Here is a 27,884-nt window from a genome sequence, read left to right on the forward strand (position 1 = left end):
TCTGGGGAAGGGTCTGTGGGCATCTCTAACTAGGGCGATTGGGTCAGTTAAAAAAAAGAGAAACTTAAGCTTGTTCTGCCCTTCTAAGTTGTTCTGTTGTAATGAAAGTAGAGATCTTGAAATGCTGTGGGAGGTTGTGTGTGCACAGGTATGCTTGTGTGCATGCATGCGTGCGTGCATGTGTATATGCATGCATGCGTGTGTGTGCACATGCGTGTGTGTGTGTGCATGCATGTGTGTGCATGCATGTGTGTGTGCATGCGTGAGGTATGTAGGGACTGGGGCAAGGGGTGGGACATCCTTTGGGGTTGAGCCCAGTGAGTGGCTCAGTTGGGATTCTTTCAGGGTCAAGCAACAGAAACCCAATTCGAGTTGGCATAAAGAAGAGGGGTGGGGGAGTACGTAGCAGACATCTGGGGAGGGGACTGGGGGATCACTTAGCCAAACCACAGAGAGCTAGGGAGTGGATCCCGCCTCGGGGACCATGGGATCAAGGGAGGGCACCACCCCTCCAGACCCCTCTCCCGTGCTGCTCCTGGCTCTGAGCTGGCCCCATCCTCTCAAGCTTCTCCTTACGGGAGGTTCTCAGCTGCCCCCAGCTCTGGACCTTATCATGGAGCTCAAGATTCAAAGGGAAAGTGAGAGCTAACTTGCCACTTGCAACTTCTCACTCAGACCAGAGGCCTATCTTAGATGTTCCCTTCTCAGCTCTTCTGCCTCTTCCTGGGGAGATTTCCAGTGGCCAGGGGGCTGCGGGGGTGGGGGAGGCAGCAGGGGCACCAGGACCAGTCCCCTCCCCCCTGCAACCACATGGAGGGGTGTGTCTGCGGGTCCCCAGAGCCAGCAAAGGAGGAGAAAGCGTGCGGGGCAGAAAACTGGTCCCCTCTCTCAGCTAATTTGTCTTCACCCAGCCACTTCCTGTGAAATCCAAACTGCCGCGCCCCGCCGCTGCGGAGCTCCTTCGCAATCTGCTGCGAGTTCTGGGACGAGTGTCCGAAGTTCCTGTCTGTTTCTTCTAAAAATAAGATGCGGACGGCGGGAGCGTGGTGTGAGAGCAGCCGTGGTGAGCACTCACCGAACCGGGTCGTTCTCCTGCCGAAATTATTACCTTGCTTTAATGCAGGAGCTGCCGGGACTGTCTTACTCTTTACACCTGTGATTTTCAGAGCAATTTTCTACCTGACTGAAGGCGTGGCTGCCGCTCCCAACCATGTCCCCTAGAACTGCAGGAAGTCTTCCCACCTGGGGACAGCTGACTGTGGGAAGTTTTCACTGTAAAGTGCGGGATGTGGCCGGGCCAGTCCCCGGCTGGGGACAAAGGGGGCGGGCGGGGGCAGGGGGTAGGAGTCGGACTCTGCAGAGAGCAGGTCCGCTGACCCTGAAATCCCAGACCCCACTCGCTAGTGTGGGACCCTGGGAAATCTAGGTAACCACCCCGTGACTCAGTTTCCCCATATGTCAGATGAGAAAAGTAAGAATAATGGCTTAATGAGGAAAATACACGCAAAGCTGACTTCTCAATGTCTAGAGAGATTTTTGGTTGTCACAGCTGGGAAGATGGGTTGCTATGGCATTCAGTGGGTAGAGGCCATGGGGTGCTGCTTAAACATCCCATAAAGCACAGGACAGTCCCCCGTCCCCAACCCCGCCCTCCAATAGAGAATGATCTGAACCAAAATGTCAGTGCTGAGGTTGAGAAGCCCTGCCTTAAAGGACAGGGCAAGAATCCAATCAACACTGACCCTTCCTAGTCCCGGGTGCCTGGTCACATGGCCCTGAATTCTCGGTTCTGCTTCGGGCACTCTGAGCTGCTGGGTGCCTGGCGCTGCTCCTTCCGGGGTCCGGCTGCCCTGCCTTCAATGTGGCTCTCAGGCTCTTCCTCCTTCTGCCACAGGGGCTCCCTCTCCCCCACCTCTGCAAATGGGGACAGCCACACTGGAGACCTAGGGTGGGGGAATGGCCCTGTGAGGAGGGCCTGGGGGCCCCTCTGACCTCTGGGAGGGGAAAAGGCCTGGATCATGTTCAACCACGTGGCACGGACCCCATCAACCATGCCTGCCTAATGAGACTCCATAAAAACCCTGGACACTCAAAGCTCCAGTGAGCTTCCGTGACCGACAGTGACGTCACGGTGCCAGGAGGGTCACCGAACCTTGCATCTGAGACCCTCCCCGACTTCGCCCTCTGCGTCTCTTCTTTTGGCTTCTTCTTTGTATCCCTTTACTGTAATAAAACTATGACCCTAAGTATAGTGTTTCGGTGAGTTCCGTGAGTCGTTAATGAAACCCAAGGTGGGAGGGGGATGCAAAAGCCCCTCCACCCCCAATTTGTAGGCTGTTAGTCAGAAGTGTGGACTTGAATTTGTCCCTAAAGGGCAACCCTGGAGAGGCTCTCCCTGAACTTGTGGCGTCTGAACCAACTCCTGGTGGCTGAATTTAGTTATTTCAGGCTTTGGACCTGCTAGTTGAAAGTTCTGAATCATCCTACTAGTAATTCTCCCATTTGAGCATTTTTTAAAAAGGCCAGTGTTTGTGTTTCTGCCACTTACTGGTTAATTTCAAAATGCCACCTGCCATAGACTCCTTTTTTTAAAACATTGTTTTCCTTTTTTAAATTTTTCTAGAGTCTCGAGTCCCACCCACTTCCCATTAGCTAAATTGTGAGCTTCTTGAGGGTGGGGCCGCTATAGTGCATTGCATTTCTCTGGATGCTATACAGCAGTGCTGTCTGATGGAACTTCTCAGAATGATGGGAATGTTCCACATCAGTGTTGTTCTATATGGTAGCCCCTGGCCGCATGTGGCTACTGGGCCCTTGAAATATGACTAGTGGGGCTGAGGAATTGAATTTGTACTTTTGTTTAATATTAATTTAAATAGCCCCATGTGGCTGTGGCTATGTACTGAACAGGACAGCTGTTCAGTGTTTTGCACAGGTCAATGGCGGTTCTATGCATTTTAATTTATTTTTCACTTGCTTAAATGATGAGAGAGCCCCTACTAACCACTGGAGGCTGCTTTGGGGGATGCAGCTACGTTCCCTGCGGCACTCCCACGATGTGAGGCTCACACACAAAGAATCGAAATGCAGAGCTGAGAATGTGAAATGTCTCAGGGGAGGCCAAGTTATATTCTTTGCAAGTTCAATGGCGATCCCTGGTAGTCCAGGGTGAGGGTGGGGGATGGGGTCACACCAGGAGTCTCAGAGGGGCTTATTCCAATACTGAGACAAGTGAGTCCTTCTGTGCTCTGCTGGGGACCCAGCTGGGATGTGGGTCCACAGCTGGGATGCAGCTGTAAGGGGAAGGGCTGGGCAGATGGCGGCTCAAGTTCTGGCTTTGCCCAATACAGCTGTGAAAGCTGTGACAAGCGCCTTCACTCACTGGGCCTGTTTTCTCATCTGGATGATGCTGTTAGTAATAGTACATGCCCTGCAGCCTTGTTTTAGGATGAAATGAAATGCAGTTGACCCACATTATTTGCAGATTCTGTATTTGTGAATTTGCCTACTTGCTAAAACTTATCTGTACCCCCCACAAATCAGTACGGCACTTGGGGGGCCATTCGTAGACTTGGAAAATTTGAGTTGTCTGATTCACCTGTTCCCAGCTGAGGTCGAACAGGGATGAACTCGGCCTTCTTGTTTCAGCTCTCACTATGTAAATGGACATCCTTTCCATGATGCATTTAGGGCATTTTTTTTTTGGCATTTTGTTAGTGATTTTGTGTTCAAAATGGCTCTAAGCATAGTGCTGAAGTGCTGTCTGGTGTTCCTAAGCATAAGAAGGCTGTGATGTGCCTTATGGAGAAAATACGTGTTAGATAAGCTTAGTTCAGGCATTAGATACCAGGCTGTTGGCCATGGGTTCAATGTCGATGAATCAACAATATTAAATAAGGTGTCTTTAAGTGGAGCCACATGTAAGGCAAGGTTAGGTATCGATTGGTTGATGGAAATGTGACCAGAGGCTCACAGGAACCTAACCCTGTGTTTCCCCAAGAGCATCGGCTCAGTATTTGCTAATTCAGTGTGTTTGTGATGACTTTAGGAAATATCAAGACCCGACTATATCTGTGCAATGCATTTTGCACACAGTAAGTAGAACAACTCACAAACAAAATCTTAGCTGTTAATTACTGTGAGGGCTTGGCCCCCTTCTCTGGGGGTGTGTGGAGAAGCTTGGTGACCCTCAGAGGCCAGCCCTCCATGGAGGTGGACCTTCCTTCCATGCCTCCCCTAAATGTCCGAAGCTGCCTGGGCTGTGGAAAACCACAGGAAGATGCCCTGCCCTGTTCAAATGAATTATGAAGAACTGGATATTTCATGTGGGCTTCGTGGAGCCTCATTTGAGGTTTGCTCCCTACCCTTGGAAACCAGTGGCACGTCTTGCAAACAGCATGGCCTCAAATAGTCATTTCAGGTTTCTATTTGGGGTTGTGAAAGAGGAAAATGACACCTTATCTGGCCCCAAACTGCTGTGCCCTGGCAGCACTCATGCCATTCCACCAGCCAATTACATTGGCGTAGGCCCATGGAATTCCATTTAGGAGTGAACCAGAACAAAGGGAAAGAGGGGCCCATTTGCAGAAGGTGGGGGTGTCATGTCCAATTGTGCCACTTAGGAAGCACTAATTGCATCAGGGATGACAGAGATGCAGGTGCCCTGGGCGTAAGCAGAGGCCCAGAAGAGGTTCTGCTGCTGAAGCCCCTTCAGGACCCTCAGTGAGCTCTTCTCTTTATGCACTGCAGCCACCTGGGCCTTTTTTCAGCCCTACTTATTCACCAGCCTCCTCGCCCCACAGGGCCCTTGCATGTGCTGTCCCATCTGCCTGGACCGGTCCTTACCTGCTGAACTGCTCTCCGCCCACACCTCACCTTCTCTGGACTACTTTAAATCCCCATATTACCATATGTCCTCTGGCTACCAGGCGCCTCTCCTCTCTGGATTTGTCACAGTTGCACTTTTACATTCCTTGGAGAGATTTTGATTCACGTCTGTCTCCTCCACTAGCCTGTAAGTGCTGCCAGGGCAGAGGCTGGGCAGGATTTTAGTCGTCACTGAATCTTTGGCACCTGAATCAAGGTCTGGTTGCCTGGAATCTTCTTCCTCCACATCTTTGCAAGGCTGGCTCTTTCTTAGAACTTACGTCTTAGCTCTAAAGAGTGCCCAAGGATCCTGCATTCCCCAAATCACTCTCACGCTCATTGCTGTGTTTCCTGACTCCCTTTGCTACCCTGTGAGCTGTACTGCTATGGCCCTATCGCCAAAGACAGGCCTGGCCCAGGGAGATTTCCATAGATTATTGGTGGTCAGCCTGCAGGGACGGGCTGTCCCCGGCCTGTCTTGCAGTGTCTTCTAGCTCCTCTTGAATCCTGGTTCAATGCACACTGCCTGAACACTAACCTGCTCCCTGATTAGCCAGGGAGTCAGGCTCGCTACCTGTCCTGGGAGGTCCACTCGGCCAGGGTGGGGCCGACAGACCAGTGCTTCCGTGTGCCTCGGGCTCTGCTAGCCAGGTGCACGCGTCTGCTCTGACCTCGGTCCACAGACTGGGAGCGCCAGCCTCACCGGGGAGCTTTTAGAAATGCTGACTCAGAGGCCTGACCCCAAACTCCTGACTCAGCATCTGCCTTCTCAACCCCCCCCCCGCCCCCACCCTGGGTGGTTCATGTGCAGATTAAAGCCTGTGAAGTACAGCATGCCTAGGGTTCCGTTACCGAAGGACTGCTCTGGGGATCTGCAAATGTCCCTAGCCCCAGGAGGAGAGACACAGGGATGCAAAGGGCCCTCAGGGAGGGGCACTTCTCAGATCGTCCCCTCCCGACAGAGGGTTCTTAGAGCCAGCTCTGACCCCAACTTCTCCAGCAGGACAGAGCTCACCTGAAGTCCATTTGGAGCGACGCTATCTGGTAAGGTGAGCCCTCTGCTGGAAGGCGGGATTGGGAGGCAGGAAGGGAGGGAGAGCACTCACTCTGCAGGTGGTGTGTGTTTTGGGGTGGGGGGTGGGGGGGTGTGCAGTGGGAAGGGCCCCCGACCTGAGATTTGGAGTCAGACGCACCAGGTCAAGTCCCTGCCTCCCGACGTCTTCACTTGTTGGAGCTGGACAAGTCCCTCGGCCTTTCCAATCTCAGTTTCTCCATCTACGAAATGGGGTTAATAAGCTCCCCTCTCTTAGAGACCGTGGGAAGATTAAATGAGAAAACCTAGAAAAAGGCCACCTCGTCATACAGGCTGTACAGCAGTATTTATTGGTTAAAGTGTTAAAATTCACCCTTGGGAAGATGTTTCGGGCGGGAACGTCATCTCTGTTTGTGGACACCTCGTTTCCTTTGTGGCCACAAATCCCACGCATGTCAGGGCGCAGGAAGCCTGCCCCCTCCTCCCCACCGCGAGCCAGCCATTGCTACTAACACAAGGTTCAGAGCTCGCTGTCTCCCACCTGGCTTCTGTCCCTGCCACTCCACGCCTGGACGCGGCCAGGCCTCGCAAAGCAGAGTGGAAGCGACGCGCGTGGAACGAATGGGCTTTTGTTGGGAAGGTCGATCTCGGCCCCAAGCCTCTCCCCAGGGGTCAGGGGAGAGGGTCTGGGTGCCCTGGGGGAATACTGAAGTCACACCTGGACAGATCTCCCCATCCTGCCAGGACCCAACATGTACAGTGGCCCCAACATTTTGGGCCACTGTTCTGAGGCCCCTCTCCTTGGTTCAGGTTTTCATGGGGCTTCTCCTTGCCTCCCGCAACCTGACTTCTGGTGCTGACAGATGACACACATCTGGGAGAAAGGCCCTGCTCAGCCATGGGCTAAGGGGCCTTTTAGGGGTGCCTTCTGTCAGCTGTGGCCCAGGACTCCTGGGAGGACTATGAGGTGTCTCTTCTATATAGATTGTCCACAGCCCCTGGCACCTGTCCCCCCCTTTCCAGGAACCAGCACCTGCAGGCCCAGGTGAGAATCCCTTTCTGGGGAGCACAACCTCACTGTCCCCCAGGCTACATTGGAGGACCAAGACCGTGGCTCAGGCTGTCTGGACAGGACACGGCAGGTGGGTGTCCTGTAGGTAACTTTCCTACTGGCCCTTTAGGGTTTTTGCAGCAGATAAAGCTTACCTGATTTGACTCTATATGGAGGTTGTTAATTTATGAGCTAACCCATCCTTATGTTGAAAACCTGCTCCACTCACTCGTCTGGCTGTCAGGGAAAGGGGGCGTCAGGTATGAAAGGGAGAGCTCTGATGGCATAATCTGGACCAAAAGATGCGTTCAAGGCCTCTGGCCTAACCCTGCAAATGTTTTGGGCAATGCCGTCTCTGCCTGTGACCCGTGAATTGTCCACTGGCCCATTTTGCCCCTCAAAGGGAATGAGTCTGGGCACAATGCAAGCTTCATTTCTGACAACTGGGGTGAAAGTTGGTTTCACGTGGTCGGACCTGCACTCAGGCAGCCTTCAGCCATTCCTGCTTTTCCTACAGATAAAACCATCCACCTGGGCACCTTGCCTTTTCTGCCTCCCCATCCTGGGAGCAGATTCTGGGGTCTCGGGTCACCCAGCCTAGATGCAGGCTAGGGAGTGATCTGCGGCATCAGGTGAGAGGGAGGTTTTGCCTTTTCTTCTCTGCAACCTCAGGGCATGGAATCAGACAGGTGCCATGGCAAGTCCAAGGGCACGTCCACCTGCCACCAAGTAGGCATTTGGTTTCAGGTAGTTAAGAAGGGCTGTGCTTGTGTTAAGGTCAGAGGGAAACCATGGTCTTCAGCAAGTTCATCTATCAGGCCTTCATTTTTGCGTTCCCTGTGAAGGGAAACAATTTGTTGGGTTGCAGAGCATGCAGCTTGGCGGTTCTCTGAGGCTCACCCCTGCTGCAAATCTTGGAAATTCAAACCTCTCATCCACTCCTAGTACTGACGGCTTCCATAGAAGCAGAGCGTCTTGACTCAGACCAATGATTCACTATGATGATCGATATGTAATGGAATTCCAGTGTGTTTCATTCTTCCCTAATCAGCACTCAGCAAATCATCTATCTGGTCAATGAACTCAGGCTTGAAAACTTGAGTCAAGTTAGTTGGGTTACCAGAGGGTACATGTGGGACATCTCATTTTTTTGTCGAGACCTACTGGGAGCACCCAGAGAGTCGGGACATTAAACATTCCATGTCCTCTTTGCACTTCACTCCAAGCAAAACAGAGCTGGAGAGAACTAGCTCAGTTTACAAATTCTGCACTTGTAAGTGGGAAATTAGACACACCCCTCCTGGCCCCATAACTTCCTGCTGCCTCCTGAAAGGTTACAAAGTGAGTTAAAGATTAGCAAGTGTTAATCTTCACAGAGCTCCTGGGAGGGAGGCTGGCAGGGAGCCAGAAATAATGTAGGTGAAGACGTTGAGGCACAGAGAGGTGAAGCCATGGGGAAAAAGCCACACAGCTAAAGAGTGGCACAGTCAAGGAAAGAACGAGGTGGGTGTGAGGTTCTCTCCACCAACACCTTAATGACTTTGCTCTGTGGGCTTCGCATCTCAGGGCACTGGACTGCACATCTGCTTTTTAGGGGACAGAGATATGCGAATGTTTGTTCGGCTAGCAATGACACACTTTTCCCTGCCCCAAACCTGAAATCCTTTGCCACACCCAGTGTGGATGTCACTGCCTGAACTCTGTCATCCCTGATCCTTGAGGGTTGTCCCAATTTCCTTCATCCTGATGACAGGATATCTGCATTTTCTGGGGCTGTCGATGCTAAACCCCACCCCAGCAAAGGATCACCCACCTGCCCCTCACCCAGTGTAGTAACTCCTAGGTGGAAGAGACAAGCAGCTCTCTAACATATCCACCCCCATGGGAATGTCCTGTTCTAGTTTTGCATCCTCCCATGAGCGATTTGGTGACCTACGTCAGAATCTAAGTTCTCGGTCATGGGGGCCCAAGATGCCCAGGGCTGAGACCGCTCTTCCCCCTGCCCCCCCATCTGAAAGCTCAGCAAGAGGCCACATTTCCTGCCACTGGCTGGCTGAAGGCATTTGCTTGTTGACTGGCCAGCCTCAGGTTTTGCTTGCTCCTAGCACTGTCAGCACTAGGCTCTAGGGTATCTGGGGGAAAATGTGTTTTGGAAAACCATGGGCCTCTTTCCATCTTGGCAGTGCAGTTCAAGACTCAGAGGGTCACGTGGACATCTCACCTCTTGATAGTTGCTCTGAGGGTGATTCTACAAGTCCTAGACCAAGGGGAGGCTGGACCCCACGACAGGTCCTCTGATCCAGTCTCCTTCCCTTGATCAGGAAAGTTCAAGGCCCACCCAAGACAGGCAGGCTGGTGTCTTCTCTTCTCCTGGTTCTCCCCATCTGGAACTGCAGCTGTCTGTTGGGATTTTGCCCAGGAATGGAGATGCACCCTCAGTCTGGAGGAAGGCCTGGCTGCCTGAGGTCACTCTGCATGTGGAGACAGCAGCTGCCCTTCTTCCTCCTGGGTCTCTTGCGTGGGGGCTGAGATGGCTTACACGTTGGTGACCTCCAGGCCGTTGTAGCCTTCCAGATGGCACTGCTCTGGCCTGCACTGGATGTCATCATCTCCGCAGTCTTCATTTTGAAGAGAGCCATAGTCATCATGGAAATCGGGGTCTTTGCTGCTGAAGCCCCTCCCTATCTTCCCCAGGGGCAGCTGAGAAGAGAGGGGTAAGACTGATGAATAGGGAAAGAGACAAGGATCAAATGGTTTCAGATCCAGCCAATGGGGGTTCTTCAATTCTACAGGATCTAGCTATGTGACCTCAGGTAAATCACTTGGCCTCTCTGTGTTCTTTCCATTAGTAGGAATACTCCACTGCTCAGGAATAATGAGAAGATTTTGTGAGTTAACACTGGGAGAGAGCTTTGTGTTCCTGACTGGAAGGAACCGAGGGCAGGGACAAATACAGTCAGTCTGATTCTCCCCAAAAGTCTCCCGGGCCTCCTTGGCAGGAGGAGAGGTGAGAACATCTGAGCATGGGCATGACAGCTGACTGCATTCTGAAGTCATTCTAGCTCTGTTGGGTGTAGTAGATGGAGGGTGGGCTCTGGAGATACCCAAGCCAGGGTTTGGATCCCTGCTCTGCCACTTCCTAACTGTGTGACCTTGGGAAAATCACTTTCCTTCTCTGAGGCTCAGTTTTCTCAGCTACAGAGTAGGAATAGTAACTCTTCCCTGCCAGAGTTGTAAAGAGTAGAAATTGTACCTGTAAAGACCTTAACAAAGCACCCGGCACATTGCAGATACTCAATGAAGAATAAATTTCATTATTGTACACAGGAGGGCCTCAATAAACATTTAGCTCCCATTTTGAACGTATCTCTATTATAATAGTCATAACAGTGCTTTGAAATTTTTTATTAACTCGAATGCCTTTCTTTCTAGACCAGTTTTTCTCAACATTTTAAATTATCCCTCCCCTCGCTGTCCAGGAGCCTTTTTGGACATTTTTTTTTTCCTAAGTGCATTCTCACCATGAAATTTGAATACCACAGACAGACTGTGTATCTGTTTATGAACCATATGTATATGTGTGCTTTATATGTTAAAAGAGTAAGATTTTATGCCTTGCCCCCAAGAATAGACTTTCACCCCCACTGAGAATGTTCTCGACTGAGAGAACTTTAAGGTCAAAGGTGGTGTTTAACTCCTGCTTATCCCCCGGGCTTAGGATAGAGCCTGAAGCCCTGTTAGTGCCCAGGTAATACTTGCTGAATGAATGGAAGACTATTTGTCTCTTCCCGTTCTGCAATCTGTGTCTACACATTTCCATTCAGGAATCTGTGTCATAGAACTCCAGACTCCATGCTTTGCTAGAATCACCAGAAGTTCATCTCTTGCTACTGGTCAGCTTGCAAGAACTCAACATGTATGTCGTGGTTCTCAGAGTTTGGGTGCATTGGAACCCTCTGGGTGGGCTGGCTGCATGCAGGTTCTATCTCACCCCAGAGACTTTGTGCTTCCGGGGGACAAGGTGGGCCGTGGCACCTGCATGCTAAGCACCACCCAGGCGACCCTGAGGCAGGCAGGTGAGAAGGGACTTTGAGACATTATCCGAAGCCTGTGGAAGCGTTTGTCACTGTGCCTGAAACACCAGTCAGGCGCTTGAAGGTAGCTGCTGGAGCATCTCCCAGCTACACCTGTGGCCCTGCCTGTCATCCCACCCCCACAGGCTGAGCCACAGAGGTGCTAATGGGAGAGGGCAAGCCGGGCTCCAGGTGTGCAGGGCTCACAGGTAATGCACCAACGACTTACCCGGCCAGCCTTGTACTTGATGCCACTGCAGTTCTCCTCTTTCCCCGCCCGGGTGACGCTGGAGGCCCTCCCGGGGGGCGTTCCAAAACGCTCAGCCTCCCGGATACCTGCAGAGCTGGGGAGGTACCCATTTGGAGTCAGCAGGGGAGCCAGGCTGCTACTGCCGCCCAGAGATGGGCACACACACACACACTCTCTCTCTCTCTCTCTGTCCTCTTGCCCCCCATCCCCACTGGTGACAACTGCTGAGATTTGCTGAGCACCTCCTATAAGCTATCAGTATACTGAGCACTTAGTACTTGTAATGCTCACAAATCCCTAATGGCAGAATCAAGATCTGAACCCAAGTCTCAGACTCCAAAGTCTACGCTCCTAGTATACAATACTGCAAATCTCAAGAGGAAAGGGAACAGCTGATCGAAGAATCCCCGAACTTTAGCTACTTACGTGTGATTAAGTAGAAGCCCCAGAAAGTTCCTAAACCACTCTGTGCTGGAAACCCATGTCTCTGGACCTGGCTTATTGCCTGATGTTGTCACCATCACCCCCTTCTTTGTGTAGAAGTGCTGGAGGCTTCTGTTAGAACAGGAGTTGGCAGAAGATGGCCAACAGGCCAAATGCGGCTGGTTGGTTCATTTTGTAAATAAAGTTTTATTGGTGCCCAGCCATGCCCATTTGCTTGTGTGTTGTCTGTGCTGCTTTCTTGCTGCAGTGGCTGAGTTGAGTACTTGCGATAGAGACCATATGGCTGACAAATCCTAAAATATTTGCCGTCTGGTCTTTTACAGAAAAAGTTTGCCAGCCCCTGTGTTAGCATATCAGTGCTGTGGCTAAAGAAACGCAGGCTCCACATGGACTAGGAAGTCGGGGCAAGAAACCTGAACCTGAGCCAGAACTCTAGAACTCAAGTCCTCCCAGCACCCCTGTTTCTCTTTTGGATTTTGGGCAAACCATGGTCTCACTCGGCCTCCAGTTTCTCTGTCTTTGACTACAGGATTGTCCCCAGCTATGGCAGAAAGCTGCTGGCACGTCCTCTTTGAACTCTCACCAACCCCCAGCTACTTCTGTCCAGCAGCTCTTGGGGTGTTTAGGGAGCCGGGCTTGGTGGAAATCCTGGCCCTCCTGCACGCCGCTTCTGCAGGCTTGGGCCAGTCTTGGCATTTCTCTACAGCTTGGTTTCTATTTCTGCAAAATGGGGATCACAATAGAGCCAACCTCATGAAGTTAATATGAGGGCTAATGAAAAGGGCTTTGGAGCTTAGTAGGTGTGCTGGTTTGAAAGGATTTATGTATCCTAGAAAAGCCATATTTTAATCTTAATCTTGTGAGAGCAATGGTTCCTTCTAATCCCTTTTCAGCACTAAGGGTTGGAAATTTGATTAGGTTATCTCCATGGGGATGCAACACAATCAATTTTGGGTATTAAACTCGATTAGATGGAGACGTATCTCTACCCATTCAACGTGGGTCTTGATTAGTTTACTGGAATCTTATAAAAGAGGAGATATTTTGGAGAGAGTCCCTTTTGAGAATGAGGAGAGAGCTGCAGAACCACGACAGAGTGATGAGAGAACCACAGAGTCCGCCAGCAGTGACCTTTGGATATGGAGAACGCCACCGGGGAGCTTCATGAAGCAAGAAGCCTGGCGAGAAAGCTAGGAGATGCTGCCCTGTTCGCCATGCGTCTTTCCAGTGGAGACAGAAACCCTGAAGCTCAGCGACCTTCTTGAACCAATGTAATTATCCCTGGATGTCTTAATTTGGACATTTTTATAGACTTGCTTTAATCGGGACATTTTCTGAATCTTAGAACTGTAAACTAGGCACTTATTAAATTCCCCTTTTTAAAAGCTATTCCATTTCTGGTATGTTGCATTCTGCTGGCTAGCAAACTAGAAGAGTAGGCCTTCAATAAATGGTTATAATAATAATCAAAATTAACATTTAAACATATCAAAAAAGACTTGGCTCCACCTGACGGGCTGTCAAGCGTTGGTCTGGCAGAAGCCATGAGCCACGGCTCGGCCACGACAGAGGTGGATTCACTAAGGGAAAGGAATTTTCTGACATCTTTTAAGCTGCTTCACAGAAGCTCTGCTTATGGGGCAAATTTTGCTAAGGCTGTTCAAGGGAGCGGGGACTGGTGACCCAAGAGATGGCCCCAGCAGACTTTGGATGGCAAATCTCTTGTTCAGCTAAGTCCTCCAACCCTTCGTGCCGAGGGGCTTCCACCTAACAGGGAGACTTGAGCTCTGCAGGGGGTCAGGAGAGAAGCTCTGTCTCAGTGGCTGCACTTGTCTTCCACCTGCACTGGAAATCCCCTGGGTCTAGTGGGGAAGCAACTCTAAGTGCAAAAGCCATGCAACTCTGAGTGGATGCAGCCAGTTCTGCTTGCTCTTATGTAGGAGCGCATTGGTCCACCTGACTCCAGGGACATCTGTGGCCAAATGAGGAGTGCCCCAGGGCCCCTTCCCTAATTTTCATAGAGAGAAGTCTGGAAAGGGAGTGTGTCTCATCCAGGGATACACAGGACACATATATGGGGGCAATGGGACTTGAACTTGGGCCTCTGGGACCAAGATTAAGATCAGGCTCTGCCCCATCCAGGAGGTCAGTGGGGGGCAGTGGCTGGGAGGGTGGGTCCGGCATCAGTGGCCTGACCTGACCTCCTGGCAGGAGTCAGGAGTTATGTCACCCAGGCCATGTGTCCTGACCACTGGGGGTCACAGCAGTGCCTCTCTCATAGGCAGCTTTGAGGATTAAATGAGGGGACACAGATAAAGTGCTCAGAAGTGGCTGACATTTCATGAGTAATTGTCATCATCGTATCTCAATGTATTGGACGCAGGCTTTGGGGGTCACACAGCTGAACTGAGTCCCTGCTCAACCACTCACTAGCTCTGAGTCTTTGTATGAGTTGGCCACCTTGCTGTGCCTCAGTTTCTCCATCCATACAAGGGAGCCCAGTCTGGTCTTAAGAAGCTGTCCTCTGCACAGTACGTGGCTGCCCTTGGGGTATGGACAGAGGGGCAGAGACAGCCCTTGCCACCATTAGGCCAAAACATCTTCACCTCTTGATTTTTCCACAGAGGCGGAAATTCTACTATCAGTTACTGTTTTGGACTAAGATAGTGAAGGAAACTTCAAAAGCTTCCGTGAATAAGCCAAGCACAAGACAGCAGTCGTGGAGGCTCGAATTGGTTTGTTAAATGTTTCTAGTCACTTAGTTGGACTTTAAGTCGGACCAGAACATGGGAAGGGTAAGTTCTGAAGTGAACGGGGCGGGTTGGTGGGATTTCCTGAGCCATCGTGGGGCAGCTCGGGCACTAGAGAGCCACTGCGGGGCAGCCAGCTGGGTTTACGAGGCCCGCGCTGGGTGAGATGTTTGGCTGCAGATGGACTAGGTGGGGAAGGAAAGGATATTCACCGGCCACCTCACACAGCCCAGGCGTGGTTCTAGGACCTCCCCAAAGCCTGGGAAGGAGGAGCAAGTATCCCCCTCTCAAGTTGAGGGAATACGAGGCTTGGGAAGTTTCGCGCCTCAGGTCACACAGCGATGGTGGCAGAGGCCCTGCTGTGCCCGCTCGTGGCACAGGACCACGACCTCAGGACCAAGGCCACCCAGGGCCAGGTCTAGCGGCTCACCTTTCAGGGCTCTTGGCGGAGAGGTGCCGAGCTTTATTAAATCATCGCCTTCTAGTTGGTGCCTGAAAACCTCGTGTGCCTGTGATGAGCTGCATTGCGTCTCCCCAAAAAGACATGTTCCAGTCCTAACCCCCGGCCCTTCCGAGCGCGGCCTTCTTGGGAAACAGGGCCCTTGACTATGGGAATTAGTCAAGATGAGGCTGTCCTGGTGTAGGAGGGTCCCTAGTCCACTATGACCAGGCTCCTTGCAAGGAGAGCAAAAGAGAAGGCTGGTGAAGGCAGAGGCAGAGAATGGAGAGATGCAGACAAAAGCAAGGAACGCCAGTTGCTGGGAAGGGGCAGGGAAGGATTCTCCCCGAGAGCCCTGGGAGGGAGCGTGGGCTGCTGGCAGCTTTTCCCCTCGCAGCCATGGGGGGAATGAATGTTCATTGCTTGAAGCCACCCAGTTTGTGGAGATTTGTTATGGCGGCCCTAGAAAATGAAGTTGGTGCCCTTCCACTCCCACCCAGGTGAGCTGCTAAGTGGCGCGAGAGCGTCTCTGGGACAAGGGCTGCTGAGGCCTGATGACCAAGGAGCTGGGAAGGGTGACGGGGTCCTCCTATCGTGTGTGTTTGAGAGTCAAGTCTACTTGAGTTTGTATTGGAAATGCTTTTCTCCACTGAAGGTTAATGAGAAAGTTGGAGCAAAGTGACAGAAAGGGGACAGCAGTTTCCAAGACATTCAAAAGGAAATGATTGGTTTCACGGAGATACTCTGCTGAGATGAAAACAGGGACCAGGAACTATCAGTCATCGTGGGGTGGCTATGTGCTAGGGATGCCGCATCCATCTTTCCCTACCGAATGTTCATGAGAGAGCTGGGAAGAAGGTAAGAACCATTATTCCCATAATACAGATGAGAAAACTGAGGCTCAGAAAGGTGAACCCACTTGCCCATGTTCAATACAGTTAGAAAGTGGCAGGGCCAGGATTTGAACCCACAGCTTAACCATTACCTTGTGGAGGAGGAATGGGAGGCTGCAGCAGAGGTTTAGAATAATAATCATTGATATTGATTTTATTGGGTGTCTTACAATGCATTGGTCCCTTTGCCAGTTGTTTTATTGCATCATTTCCTCTCATCTTCCTATCAACCCTTTGGGGCAGGTACTAAATATTACCTGCTTTTTGTAGATGAGGAAAGTATGGTTCAGAGAAGTTAAGTAACTTGTCCAAGGTCACACAGCCAGGAATTGGTGCTTGGGCTCTAGGATGTCACAGGGAATTCTGGGATGGGGCACACATCTTTGCTTGGATGTCTACCAAACCAGTTCCTGCCTGGTTGGAAGGTCAAATCTTTTCTTAGGTAAGCAAAGCCCTTCAGAGACCCATTAAGAAAGGGAAACAGAGGAAGCCAGAGCCGAGAGGCCCTGGGCTGTTTCCTCCAGACCCTGAGCCACCTTAGGTCTTCTCCCCGTCTCTGTAAGCCACATGATGGTCAAGGCTGTACAATCCTCAAGCACCGGGCACATAGTAGGTGCTCAGTGAATGCTGAGCCAGCCAGGATGGCAGAAGGAGCGCTGCTCTGGCCCAGAGCCCCTGAGGGAGACGCCAGTTCTGGAAAGAGCTTCCGACGAGAAGTCCTGAGACCTGGGTTCTGTCCTGCCCCTACTCCCTGTGTGAGTCTGTGCTATTCCATGGCCCTCTCAGAGCCTCAGTTTCCTTGTGTGTCAAAGAGGATGTGGGGCTGGTTAGGAAATCCCAAAGTCCTCCTCCAGCAGCCCAGGAAATCTGAGTGGGGAGCTCGTGAGCGCTGGGTAGTGCGGCTTTGATCAGGGGTAAGGACCCTGCTTGCTCAGAAAAGGCTGGCTGGGTACCCTCCACAGAGGGACACAACCTCACCCGGGGCCTCGGGGGCCTGGCACGTGTGGGGAGGGGGAGCAAGGGCCAGTGAAGCTGTGCTGAGGGCGCAGCAAGTGGTCAGCGGGCGGGGCTGAGAAAGCTCTGGAAGCTGATGGTGCTGATGAAACACCGGGGAAATGGGGCTGGGCTGTGGACCCACACACCGGAGACCCTGTCGGCCCAGGGGGCCAGCCCACCCCATACAGGTCCCTGTGTGCACAGCTCTCCCATGCACCCCGACGGGTGGGAGGGCGAAGGACAGCTCAATCAGCAAAGCCGTCCCTCATTTGTGGGGCACCCTGGGGGGCTCAGGGAGAAGGCCCCGTTCCCACCAGTTCCCACTGAGCTACATTTAGAAAGGAGAAAGAGAGAGGGTGGGGGTGGCCTTGGCCCCCCTCCTTCCCTGAACATTTACATCCTGGGACGGAGGCTCCTCACTCCCCTGGGAGAGGCTCAGGGAGATGAGACTGGGGCTCAACCCCATTGGTCCGTGGTTTGGGCCACGCCCCCTGCCCATTAGGGAAGCAGCATAAGGTACTGGTTTGAATTCCAACCTGCCATTTATCGGGTTATAACCCCAGGTAATCCATGCAGTCTTGCTGTGCCTCAGTTTCCTTATCTGCAAAATGTAGCTCAGAGTTCCTGCCTCAAAGGGGTGAGTGTGAGGTGTGGGGCCCTGAACCCCTGGGGGGCTTAGCAAATGGTTATCTGTGGTTTGACGGCCCCACTGTAGGGAAGAGAGAGAGACTTCACCTCCTCTGCCCTCACAGATGGACGGCCCCGAAGGGTCCTACTCGGTGCTCTTTTGCCCTCCGTTCTTTGCAACTAAACAGGGCACTTTGGGGCCTTCCGACGTGAGGGCAGAGGAGGCGAAGTTGTGAAGTGTCTGATGCGCAGAGGCAGGCGATGCGGTGCCTGAGGCGTAAACTCTGGGGATGGTCACAAGTTTTCGTGAATCTTTAGCTCCTTTGATGCCCCTGCACATGCCCCTCCCCGCATCCTTCTGGTCCACCATTTCCCTGGGACTGTCAGTGCACAGTCCCATGACTGACAGTGTTCGGTGCTGGACCAGAGCTCATGCGGGGACGCAGTGCATGCTAAAGGGCTGAGATGAGACGCGTGCTTGTGTGCGTTGCCATGGCGATGGAGGGGGCTGGAGAAGATGATGTCATCCTGGGACCTTGAGCATCGTGGTGAGTGTGTCTCCTGGGTGTTCCCTGACTCCCCAGCCACGGGGCACCCACGTGGTGACTAGCCTCTCTCCAGGTGCCCTCAGCTGCCTGCCTCCCCTCGCTCCTTTCAAGGGAGCACAGGGCCTCAGGGGTCTTATCCACTGGGGCATGGGGCGTGGGATGCATTGGCCCCCACAAGGCCACCTAGCATGGTGGAAGGTCATTGGATGAGGAGTCCTTGCTGGCAGCCTCCTCCCCCCACCCACTGACTTCTGTCTTAATCTGAGCAAGTCAGAGCCCCATTCTGAGCCTCATTTTCTTATCTATAAAATGGGAGTGATGAGCCCTTCTTACTGAGCTCCCTTCAAAGGGGCAATCACATGAAATGAGAGATGTGACAGCACTTTGGAGTTGATAAATTACAACATGAATATGAAGGCTTGCTCCTAGCCCCACCATTGTGGTTCACCCAGCCTGGGGCTCATCTGGGATGGGGGTCCTGTGTCCATCTCAATGTTATTTCTCCACCCAATCAGAAGCATTCTGGAAGGACTCACCCAAGGGGCTTGCACGACCCACCCCTCCCCTGTTTCTGGTTTCCCCTCTCCTGAAAACTGAAGGCAGTGACAGGAAAGAGAGGGAGTAAGAGGAGAGCGGACAGGAGGACTTTGCTGCTGGGACCACTGCAGAGATATCCTGGGGTGAAGTCCAAAGATCTCTGTTAATGTAACCCAGCAATCCTTCCCCAGCCTACCCCACATGCCTGGGGACTACCACCTCCCCTGGTGGCTTGCTTAAGCTGGGGACAGCGGCACTATCAGGGATGGCCTCTAAGTCCCTTAGAAACCCATGGGAGTTTGCCCCCCACAGCTGACTGAAGTCTGATCCCTTGGCCCATGGGTCTCAGCCAAAGGCCTGCAAGTTCCAAAATCCCTCATGACTCATGAGCCACGATGTCCACGTGGTCGAAGGCAGCACTGTAGAAAGAGCTGATACCATGGGGCTGGAGCCAGTGCTGCCTCTCAGTTCCCTGGCTGACCAGCATCAGTGTCTTCATATGTAAAACAAGGAGCATAGACCAAATCCATCTCCCTCTCTCCTTATCCTGCTATCAGGTGGTCCACCACTTTCATATAATTCTCAAAGGAGTCCCTGACATTCCCCTCCCAAATCTAAGACCCTCCTTATTTGTCCCCTGACTGCAACCTCCCCCAGAGTTCACCCACTGGTCCCAGAGAGCCCTTAACAGACCTGGTTCTTCATGGGTGGTCAAGGGTTTAATCAGATTCACTAATGCCTGCTAATGTTTAGCTAGTGCTGCCCCTTCTTGGCCCAGAATATTTTAAGCCTGTTACAAATCACATGGCTCTAAAGGAGAGGAGGTAAAAAAAAAAATTCTTTCCTTTGCACCTATTGATTCATGGCTCACAGAACAGGGTTTCTATCAAACCTTGGTTTCTCTAAGAACCACCTAAAATTGCTAAAAATGAAGATTCCTGGGCTCTGCCACAGATGCTTAGTCTATGGGGACAGGAAATCTGTATTTGACAAGAGCCCCAGTAATTGTGCTTCAGGGGTCTGTGAACTTCTCTTTGATAACTGCTTGGATATTGGCCTGACAATGGGGAAGTCAGTTCGGGACACTCAGACCCTACCAAAGATGCACAATTTTCTCCCAAGCACTTAGATGTTCCCTAAGGCCCCATGCGGCATGATGATTCAGTGCTCCGAATTAAATCTCCGAAGGAAATCTGAGCTCTGTTGACAACACTGGCAAAATTTTAGCCAAATTAACCAAGTTAAAAAGAGCAAAGACTCAAGTGACTAAAACCAGAAACGAAAGTGGAGGCTATAACCACCTACCTTACAGAAGAAAGACTGTAAGGGAATACTATGGACCTGTAGGTCAACAAACTAGCTAACCTTAATGAAATGGATACATTTCTAGAAAGATACAAACTGCCAAAATTGACTCAAGAAGAAACGGAAAATCTGAATAGACCTATAATGAATAAAGAGATTGAATTAGTGTTCAAAAAACTACCCACAAAGAAAGTTCAGGATCAGATGGCTTCGCTGGTAAATTATACCAGATGCTTAAATGAGAATTACACCAATCCTTCACAGACCCTTCCATTAAGTAGAAGACAGAACACTTCCTAACTCATTCTATGAGGTCAGTATTACTGTCAGCAAAACCAAAGACATTACAAGAAAGGAAAACTACAGACCAAAATCCCCTATGAATATAGACACAAATATCCTCAACAGAATACTAGGAAACCTAATACAGCAACATATAAAAAGGATCAAAGACCACGACCAAGTGATATTTATCCTAGGAATGCAAGGTTGGTTCAACACGCAAAAATCAAGCGATATAAAACCTAATGTTAATACAATAAAGAACAAATCTGGGTTCTGTCACTTACTAGCTGTGTGAACTTGTGCAAGTACCTTGGCCTCTTTGAACAAGTTCTCCATTGATACAGGAGGGATTGTAATACTTATTTTTCGGCATTGTCAGGAGGATGACACCAGATAATGCACATAGCAAGCGCTTAACAAATGGTCATCCAACCATGAATGCAATTATTTTAAGAAGAGAATCCACAGGGAGGAAACCTATTTATCCATTTGAGTGTTCATCAGATGCAGAGACTAGGGCAGGTGGGCTGACGTGGGCTGCACACCTAGACCATTAGCACCATCCCTTCCTCCAAACATTTGTTTCCACAGTTATCCCTGCCTGCAACGGCCACTGCAAGCTTTTACGCCAATACAAATCTTCCCTGTTTCAAACACCCCCCCCCCCCCACACACACCATTTGTGGCTTTACCTCATACGCACTGCTCCTTCTCCCTTCTCTAAATGCCCAGAAGTTTTCAGATTCAACCAAACACTTTATTCAAGACCTAACTGCTCCACCACCTCTTTCTAGTCTTATGACCTTCAGGCTAAAGCACTTCACTTGTTTGGGCCTCAGTTTCCTGGTCTGTAAAAGGGGTTCACTTTGTTGCAAGGAACAAACAGGCTATAGTAATCCATGGAGCCAGGATGAGAAGCCAGGACAGTCTGCTTCCAAAGCTGTATGCTTTACCCAGCTTCCCAGCTGCCTGGGTCAGGCCAACACTCACTTGGCTGGGAGGAAGATGGCACTCATCTCTTCTGCCAGGTGTCTGCGAAGTATGTGTTTCCCACTGGGGATGCCCAAGGCAGTGGCCATGGCCTCGGCATTAAATGTGGGTTCTAGTACCAGCACGGCACCATGGACGCCACTGTTGGTCAGGTTGTCTGCATATTCCTGTGGACAAAGGTGTGAGTCCTGTTAGTTGAGACAGCTGCCCGGTGAGCCTGGGAAGACCACTCAGTGAGCCTGGGAGGACTACCCAGGGGGCCTGGGAGGACTATCCAGGGGGCCCGGGAGGATCACCCAGGGGGCCCGGGAGGACCTCCCAGTGAGCCCAGGAGGACCACCCAGAGATCCTGAGATGGCCGCCCAGAAAGCCCAAGAGGACCACCCAGTGAGCCCGGGAGGATCACCCAGTGAGCCCAGGAGGACCACCCAGTGAGCCTGAGAGGACCACCCAGTAGCCTGGGAGGACTACCCAGTGAACCCAGGAGGACCACCCAGTGAGCCCGAGAGGATCACCCAGAGAGCCCGAGATGGCTGCCCAGAGAGCCCGATAAGGCCGCCCAGCGAACCTGGGAGAACTACCAGGTCTAAGGGGGGGTTATACCCCCAACAGCAAGGGCTTGACCCTACTGGGGGCCAAGTTAATCTAAACCTAAGGAGGAATCCCCCACCCCCTTTGAGGGCCAGGACCAAGACTATTTAGTCACTGGCAGATCTCACGTCTCTGGCAGGCAGCCTGTAGATATCTGCTGAATAGAAAGATGGACCTGACCTCAGCCCCACACTTGCTTATGGGAGAAGACGGCTCAGTGCCACCACCCCTCTCTGGGAGCAGCCTTATTACTCTGAGTCCCACTGTTGGGGGGTGAGTTGTCCCACCCCAAATGACAGGAGGCAGGCTAATCTTCCCAGGCGTGGGCCACGATGCTCCAGTCCACACAAAGGAGGATGCAGATTTGCATTCACATTTGCATGTGCTCTGCACAGCCCACACTTCACCCCTCCCCCTCCCCCCTCCCCCCTCACCTTCAGGTCAATGTCCCGCACCCACTTGAGCACGCGCTGGTTGGTCCAGACCACGGGGTCGGTGTTCTGCATCTCGCAGCGGGCCCGGCGCTCCTGGAGGGCCTTGGGGGGAGACAGGGGGTCAGTCAGGGGGTAACAAGGGAGCACAGTGAGGTCACACGTGGATTTTGAGGGTCACTGGTGTAGGTAGGGACCTTAGGGTGCCAGTGCCGGGGGAGTCCCAGCTGGCCTTCCGTGTCTGTCCCAGCCACGTCATTCCGTGGCCCGGTCTTGCATTCCGGGAAATGGGGAGAAGCCACAGCTCCCCAGGGTGGAGAAGCCTGGAGGCAGAGGCCTGTGTCCGGGAGTACAGGAGCCCCTATGTCCATGGCAGCCCCTGCCCAGAGCTGGTATGACACGGAGGAGGTGCTCAATGACTAAGCGTTGAAGAGACCCATGAGGGCCATTGTCCTGAGGATCTGCCCGGTCTGTGGGGGCAGGGAGTGCCATTGGTATGAAATCTCACTGTGGTGCCCTGTAGAGAGGGTCACCTGCAGCCCTTCCCCCAACCTCCTTGGAGGGCTGGCTCCTGGGCCAGGGTGGACAGACCCGTCACCCAGGGACCCTTGCCCTGCATACTCCTCTGGGTGCTGGGCCAGGTTCACCAAGAGATACAGGACACCAGTGCATGTTAAAGTAGCTGTGATGAGACAGGCCAGGAACCTTGCCCTCTTGCCCTGAGCAGCAGCTGCCATGGCCATGCCCGTTCCACACGGTGCTGCTGAGATCATCTCTCACTGTCTCTTTTGCCAGCCTGGGGCTCCCAGAGGCCAGGGTTGGTGGCCCAGTCACCTCCTTCTACCTAGGCCCTAAGGTGGGAGGACCTAGTAGGAGCTCAATAAATGTTTCAAAAGGGGGTGAAGGGCGGGACACCCCATCTTCTGTCCCTCTCTTGCCGGCCCTGAATTGTTGTGTTCTGCTCATTGCCCTTGGAAAAATAAACCATGAGCCCTGCAAGGCCCAGTCCCTCTGGGCACCTCCATCAGGGAATCACTGGGGACATGTGCTGGGGCACTGAAGTGGTGCCCTGTGCTCTCTGGCTTGGCATCCTTGGACACTCGGAGTCCAAACTCCTTGACATGCTCCATGGGCCCCTGCCTGTCTTTTCAGCATCGCCTTTCACTACCTCCCACCTCGAACCCGGCACCCCAACCACATGGTGCTCTCAGCTCCTCTGCTCATCTCTCCATGCAGTTCCTTCTGCTGGGTTAATTTTCCACTCCTTCAGGCCTCAGGTTAGCTGCCACCATCCTGAAGAGTCCTCTGAACTGGCCTAGGTGCCTCTTGTCTGGGTTTTCATAAAGCCCTGAGGCTCCCCCATTGGGGTACTGCTGTGCCAGCTTCCTTTTGGTTCTCCTGGAGAAGCCGTGAGTGCTCAGTGGACGAGTAGGGGGGCATATGCATCTTCTCCCCCATGTACAGGGCCTGGCTCATGCCCACAAGCAGGTTTGGGGAGGATGGTGGGAGAGAGGATGGATGGATGGGTGGGTGGATGGATGGGTGGGTGGATGGATGGATGGATGGATGGGAGGATGGATAGATGGGTGGGTGGATGGATGAATGGATGGATGGATGGGTGGGTGGATGGATGGGTGGGTGGATGGATGGATGGATGGATGGATGGATGGATGGATGGATGGATGGGAGGATGGATGGATGGGTGGGTGGATGGATGGATGGATGGATGGGAGGATGGATGGATGGGTGGGTGGATGGATGGATGGATAGACAGACAGACGGTGGATGCCAGAGGGGAAGGGTGGGCGATGGAGGGCATCCCCTCCCCAGCCCGGGTCCTCACCTCCCTGCTGAAGTTCACTTGGTACAGCAGCTCGATCCCCAGCAGGATGCTGATCTGGTGGAACTTTTTCGACACGTTCAGGTGCTTCTCCAGGTCCCGCTTCATGAGGGAGTTCAGCATCCGCCCGTCCACCAGGTGGTTGTGGAAGGCCTGGGAGTACTGGGCCAGGCCGATGTCGTTCAGCCAGGCCTTGGCCACCCAGTGATGGTCCAGGTCGGCGGCTTTGGACAGGCTGGTGCAGGGAGACACAGCCAGAGAGAGCGATGGATGGGGGAAGGTGGCAGGAAGAGAGGGACCGGCAGAGGTGGAGACAGGGGGGTGGAGACAAAGAGGGAGACAGGAAAAACAACAGAGAGGGGCAGGAGACCAATACAACCCCAGAGATGGAGAGAAATAGGGGCAGTAGGGAGGGGGGAGGGGGCAGAAAGAACAGAGAGAGGGAGAGAGGTAAAGAAGACAGACAGAAAAAGGGACAGAGGGAAACTCAAAGAGCAGAAAGGGATCAACAGAGTAATGGATGGAGACAGGAAAAGAGAGGGGACCACATTCATTCATAAGTGAGAGGGACAGGGACAGGGACAGGACAGAGGCAGCGGCAGGCAGCATCTCTGGGGGACCCTCCCCCTTCCATGGGTCTCTACCGAATTCCCCACACCCGCCACGCCTTGGTGCACCTCCCCTGCAGCTCACGGCGGGGGGCCCCCCTGTTTGGGGACTATCATCGGAGGTGACGGTCCCAGCTCCCACGCCACCGTGCCACCGCGGCATGTCCTCACCCTCGGGGCACGGCGTGAGGGGTCGGGTGGGGGGTGGTCTCAGGCCCCTCCTCACGGTGCAAACCTGGAGCTGAGGCTGCACCCCGTGCCCCGTGGCCGGCATGTCTGGGGGCCACAACTAAACCCTGCGTCTTCTCTATTCCAAGTCCTCGCCCCTCCCACCTCACGCTGCGTCTTGAGCGTTTCTGTAGCCCACCCAGCACTCTTCGCAGGGCCACACACGTGATGGGTGCCCCGCGGACACTTTCCAAACGGCCAAAGGAGTGGGAAACGCCCGCGGCCCCCAGAGGGCGCTCCCTGCCCCGGCGGGCCCCTCGCTGCCGTTCCTGGACTCGCCACACGGGGGCAGCCTCGCAGAAGGAACGCGGGGAGCCCGCATCCCACCTGCAGCGGCTGGAGGAGCGGCCAGGTGGGAGCGCTGCATCGGCCAGGTGGGCTCATTAAGTGAAAGGGAAAGTGGTGGGCTGACCAAGTGATACCGTCCTACCCGCCCCGGGCCTGGCTCAGGAGACAGTGCCCTTCCCTTCCCCCTGGTGGAACCAACACCCCACGCCCCGGGGGGGAAAGGAGGCCCAGGGAAGGGCAGAACGCTGCCTCTTCTGCAACCACCTCTGGGAACGGCCCCGCGGGTCACCTGAGCCAGACACCTGGACACCTGGGTGAGATTTCTACTCCCCCTGCCCCAGCCCCTCCTTCCCAGTCTCCACGCTCACTCCAGATGCCCTTGTCTGTCCCCAGGGTCACTCGGTCTAACCTGTCCTCCCCTCCCTTCATTCCACAAATACCCACTGAGCCCCACCCACCGTGCACCCCTATATGTCGGCCACAGGATGCCGCATCTGCCCTAGGAATCCCTTCTCTTCTTTCCCCCATGCTCTGCTCCCTGTCTCTGTGTGATAAAACCTATTTCCAGGGTTCTACTGCCATCTGTGAGAAATGACTCCCAAATCCCCATCTCCCCTCTCTCCACTCTTAGCTGCGACAGGCATCTTGCACTCAACAGGTCCACATGACTCTGCCCCTCACCCCCATGCTGGTCCCACCCTACCACCCACCAGGGCCCCCACACCTGAAACCTGAGTCCCCAGTGCCCTGGTGCTCCCCTCCCCCACCCCATCATCAATCAGTGTGCTAAGTTCAGCTAACAAAATGTATCTTATATCTTTTCCTGGTTTAAACCCTTGCCATCTCCGGCACGGATTTCTGCAACTGCCTCCCGACTGCTGCCTCCGGTGCTTCTCTGCCCTTGTTCCCTTCCATTCCCCAATCTGCTGCCAGATGGCCCTTTAGAAACATAAATCAGATCGTGTCACTCCCGTCCTTTTAGTGGCCTCTGAGGACCCGCCTGCCCTGGTCCTTGCCGACCCCACCCCACCCCCTGCATGTTCAGGGGTGGAGACGCCCCATCACCACCCCCCTGCATGTTCAGGCACATGGGCCTCAGCCTCCTGGGGGCATTCCCCAGAATGCATGGACCTCCTGGCGCCCTCAGGGTGGCAGTGCCTCTCCCTGGTTCCCCCTGCCAGTTTCCCTCCATCCCCAGGGCTCCCCCCACATCCTCCCTCAGGCCCCAGCTCCCACCTGGCAGAGGTTCTTCCTCACTAAATTTGGTTCCCCAAGGCTGCTGCTTTCTCTACTCCAAAGCGCTAATCACATTAAATTGTAAAAATCAGTCGATTTGCCCACTGGTTTATTCTTTCCCTTTCCGTCCCCTCGCAGATGAGCTCCAGCGGCACAGGGCTGGGCTCACTGCTGAAACCTCGGTGAGTGAAGAGCTTGACTCAGAGCAGACAACACGTGAGTGCTGGCCCAAAAGAAGTCAAGGGAAGGAAAGCTGGGTTCCAGCTTCTCTCTCCTGCCCCTGCCCCTCAGCCTCCACTCTGGCCACCCAGAACCACTTGGATCTGCCCCAAAGGGCTAGGGCACCCTTTACTCCTTGTCTCCAGGCCTCTTCTCCGCCCCACCCCACCCCTTCACCGGGGTTCCTCCTACAAGACTCTGCGGAGAGAGCCTCTCCCTGGAAAACTTGCAGGACCCTTGTGCTGGATCAGGGGTCCTGCTCTGTGCCCACAGCCTTCGGGGAGCCCCATCCCTAAACCTGTTGGCTATGGACAGTCGCTGCTCCTTTGCCAGCTGAACTTCCCTAGACCACTGCTCCTGAAGGGCCGAGGTTGGGTGTGGCTTACCCACAGATGCCCAGGTCCCCAGCTGGCTGAGACCTAATGCTCAACAAGCATTTGTTTTGTAGCTGAATGAATGAATGACAGGGTGGGGTTAGGGCGAGTGGGGCATTTGCTGCAGTCCACCCGACAGCACACCAGGATGGAGCTCTTCTGACGCAAGACAAACTCCTTCTGGATTGTCCCAGGGCAGACCCCCTTTCCCAGCTCCTCTAGGGCCAGCTCCAGCCTCATCACTTCTAAGTGACCCTTTCCAGTTCACAAACCCTTGCTGCCCTCTGGCTGTGATAGATTCAGATGTCAACTTGGCTAGGTGAAGGTGCCTAGTTCTATTACTGTGGACGTGAACCAATGGCATGTGAAGCTCATCTGTTTCTGATTCCATCTGCAGTTGGCTAGGAGGTGTGCCTGCTGCAATGAATGTTGTTTGATTGAATTCGCTGGTGCTTAAATGAGAGAGCTCAAGTAGCACAGCCCAAGCAACTCAGCATACCTCATTTCAGCACTCTCAGCTCAGCCCAGGCCTTTGGAGATGCAGAAAGGAATCACCCCAGGGAAAGTTTTTGGAACCCAGAGGCCTGGAGAAAAGGCCAACGGAGACCATCCTGTGCCTTCCCATGTAAGAAAGAACCTCAGTGGAAAGGTAGCTGCCTTTCCTCTGAAGAACTAATGAAATAAATCCCCTTGTATTAAAAGCCAATCCATGTTGCATTCCGGCAGCTAGCAAACTAGAACACTTGCCCAGACAGGAGTTGGTGCTCAGGGCCTCTGAGGCAGATGCCAGAACCTCCTCTGTCTGGAGAAAGGGTTTGCTCAGCAAATCAATGGTGCAACAAGGTTTGGATGAAGGACTGGGCAGGGGCACCTCACTTAACCTCCTTGGAGGAAGCCCGTTATCATCAGTACTGTCCAACTGCGTGCCAGCAATTAACGTGTTCCTGCTTGCACAGCAGTCCCCTTTCCACTAAAGTGGTCC

The 27,884-nt window shown here is 53.1% G+C and overlaps 1 protein-coding gene across 4 annotated transcripts in view; it reads right to left on the reverse strand.

The window, feature by feature from the left end:
• Positions 1-6,235: 6,235 nt before the first annotated feature.
• KAZN (kazrin, periplakin interacting protein) overlaps positions 6,236-27,884 on the reverse strand; it is a 1,164,933-nt gene continuing 1,143,284 nt past the window's right edge. For all 4 annotated transcript variants that reach the window (XM_077151225.1, XM_077151228.1, XM_077151227.1 and 1 more), the window contains 5 exons: positions 23,953-24,184; positions 22,113-22,214; positions 21,088-21,254; positions 11,253-11,367; positions 6,236-9,650 (listed from right to left, as the gene is read on the reverse strand). In XM_077151225.1, coding sequence (XP_077007340.1) covers positions 9,486-9,650; positions 11,253-11,367; positions 21,088-21,254; positions 22,113-22,214; positions 23,953-24,184 — 781 coding nt within the window. In that variant the 3' untranslated portion in view covers positions 6,236-9,485. The remainder of the gene's footprint in view (positions 9,651-11,252; positions 11,368-21,087; positions 21,255-22,112; positions 22,215-23,952; positions 24,185-27,884) is intronic.

The sequence above is a fragment of the Tamandua tetradactyla genome, chromosome 2 (assembly GCF_023851605.1).
Source record: "Tamandua tetradactyla isolate mTamTet1 chromosome 2, mTamTet1.pri, whole genome shotgun sequence".
Taxonomy (NCBI): Eukaryota; Metazoa; Chordata; class Mammalia; order Pilosa; family Myrmecophagidae; genus Tamandua; species Tamandua tetradactyla.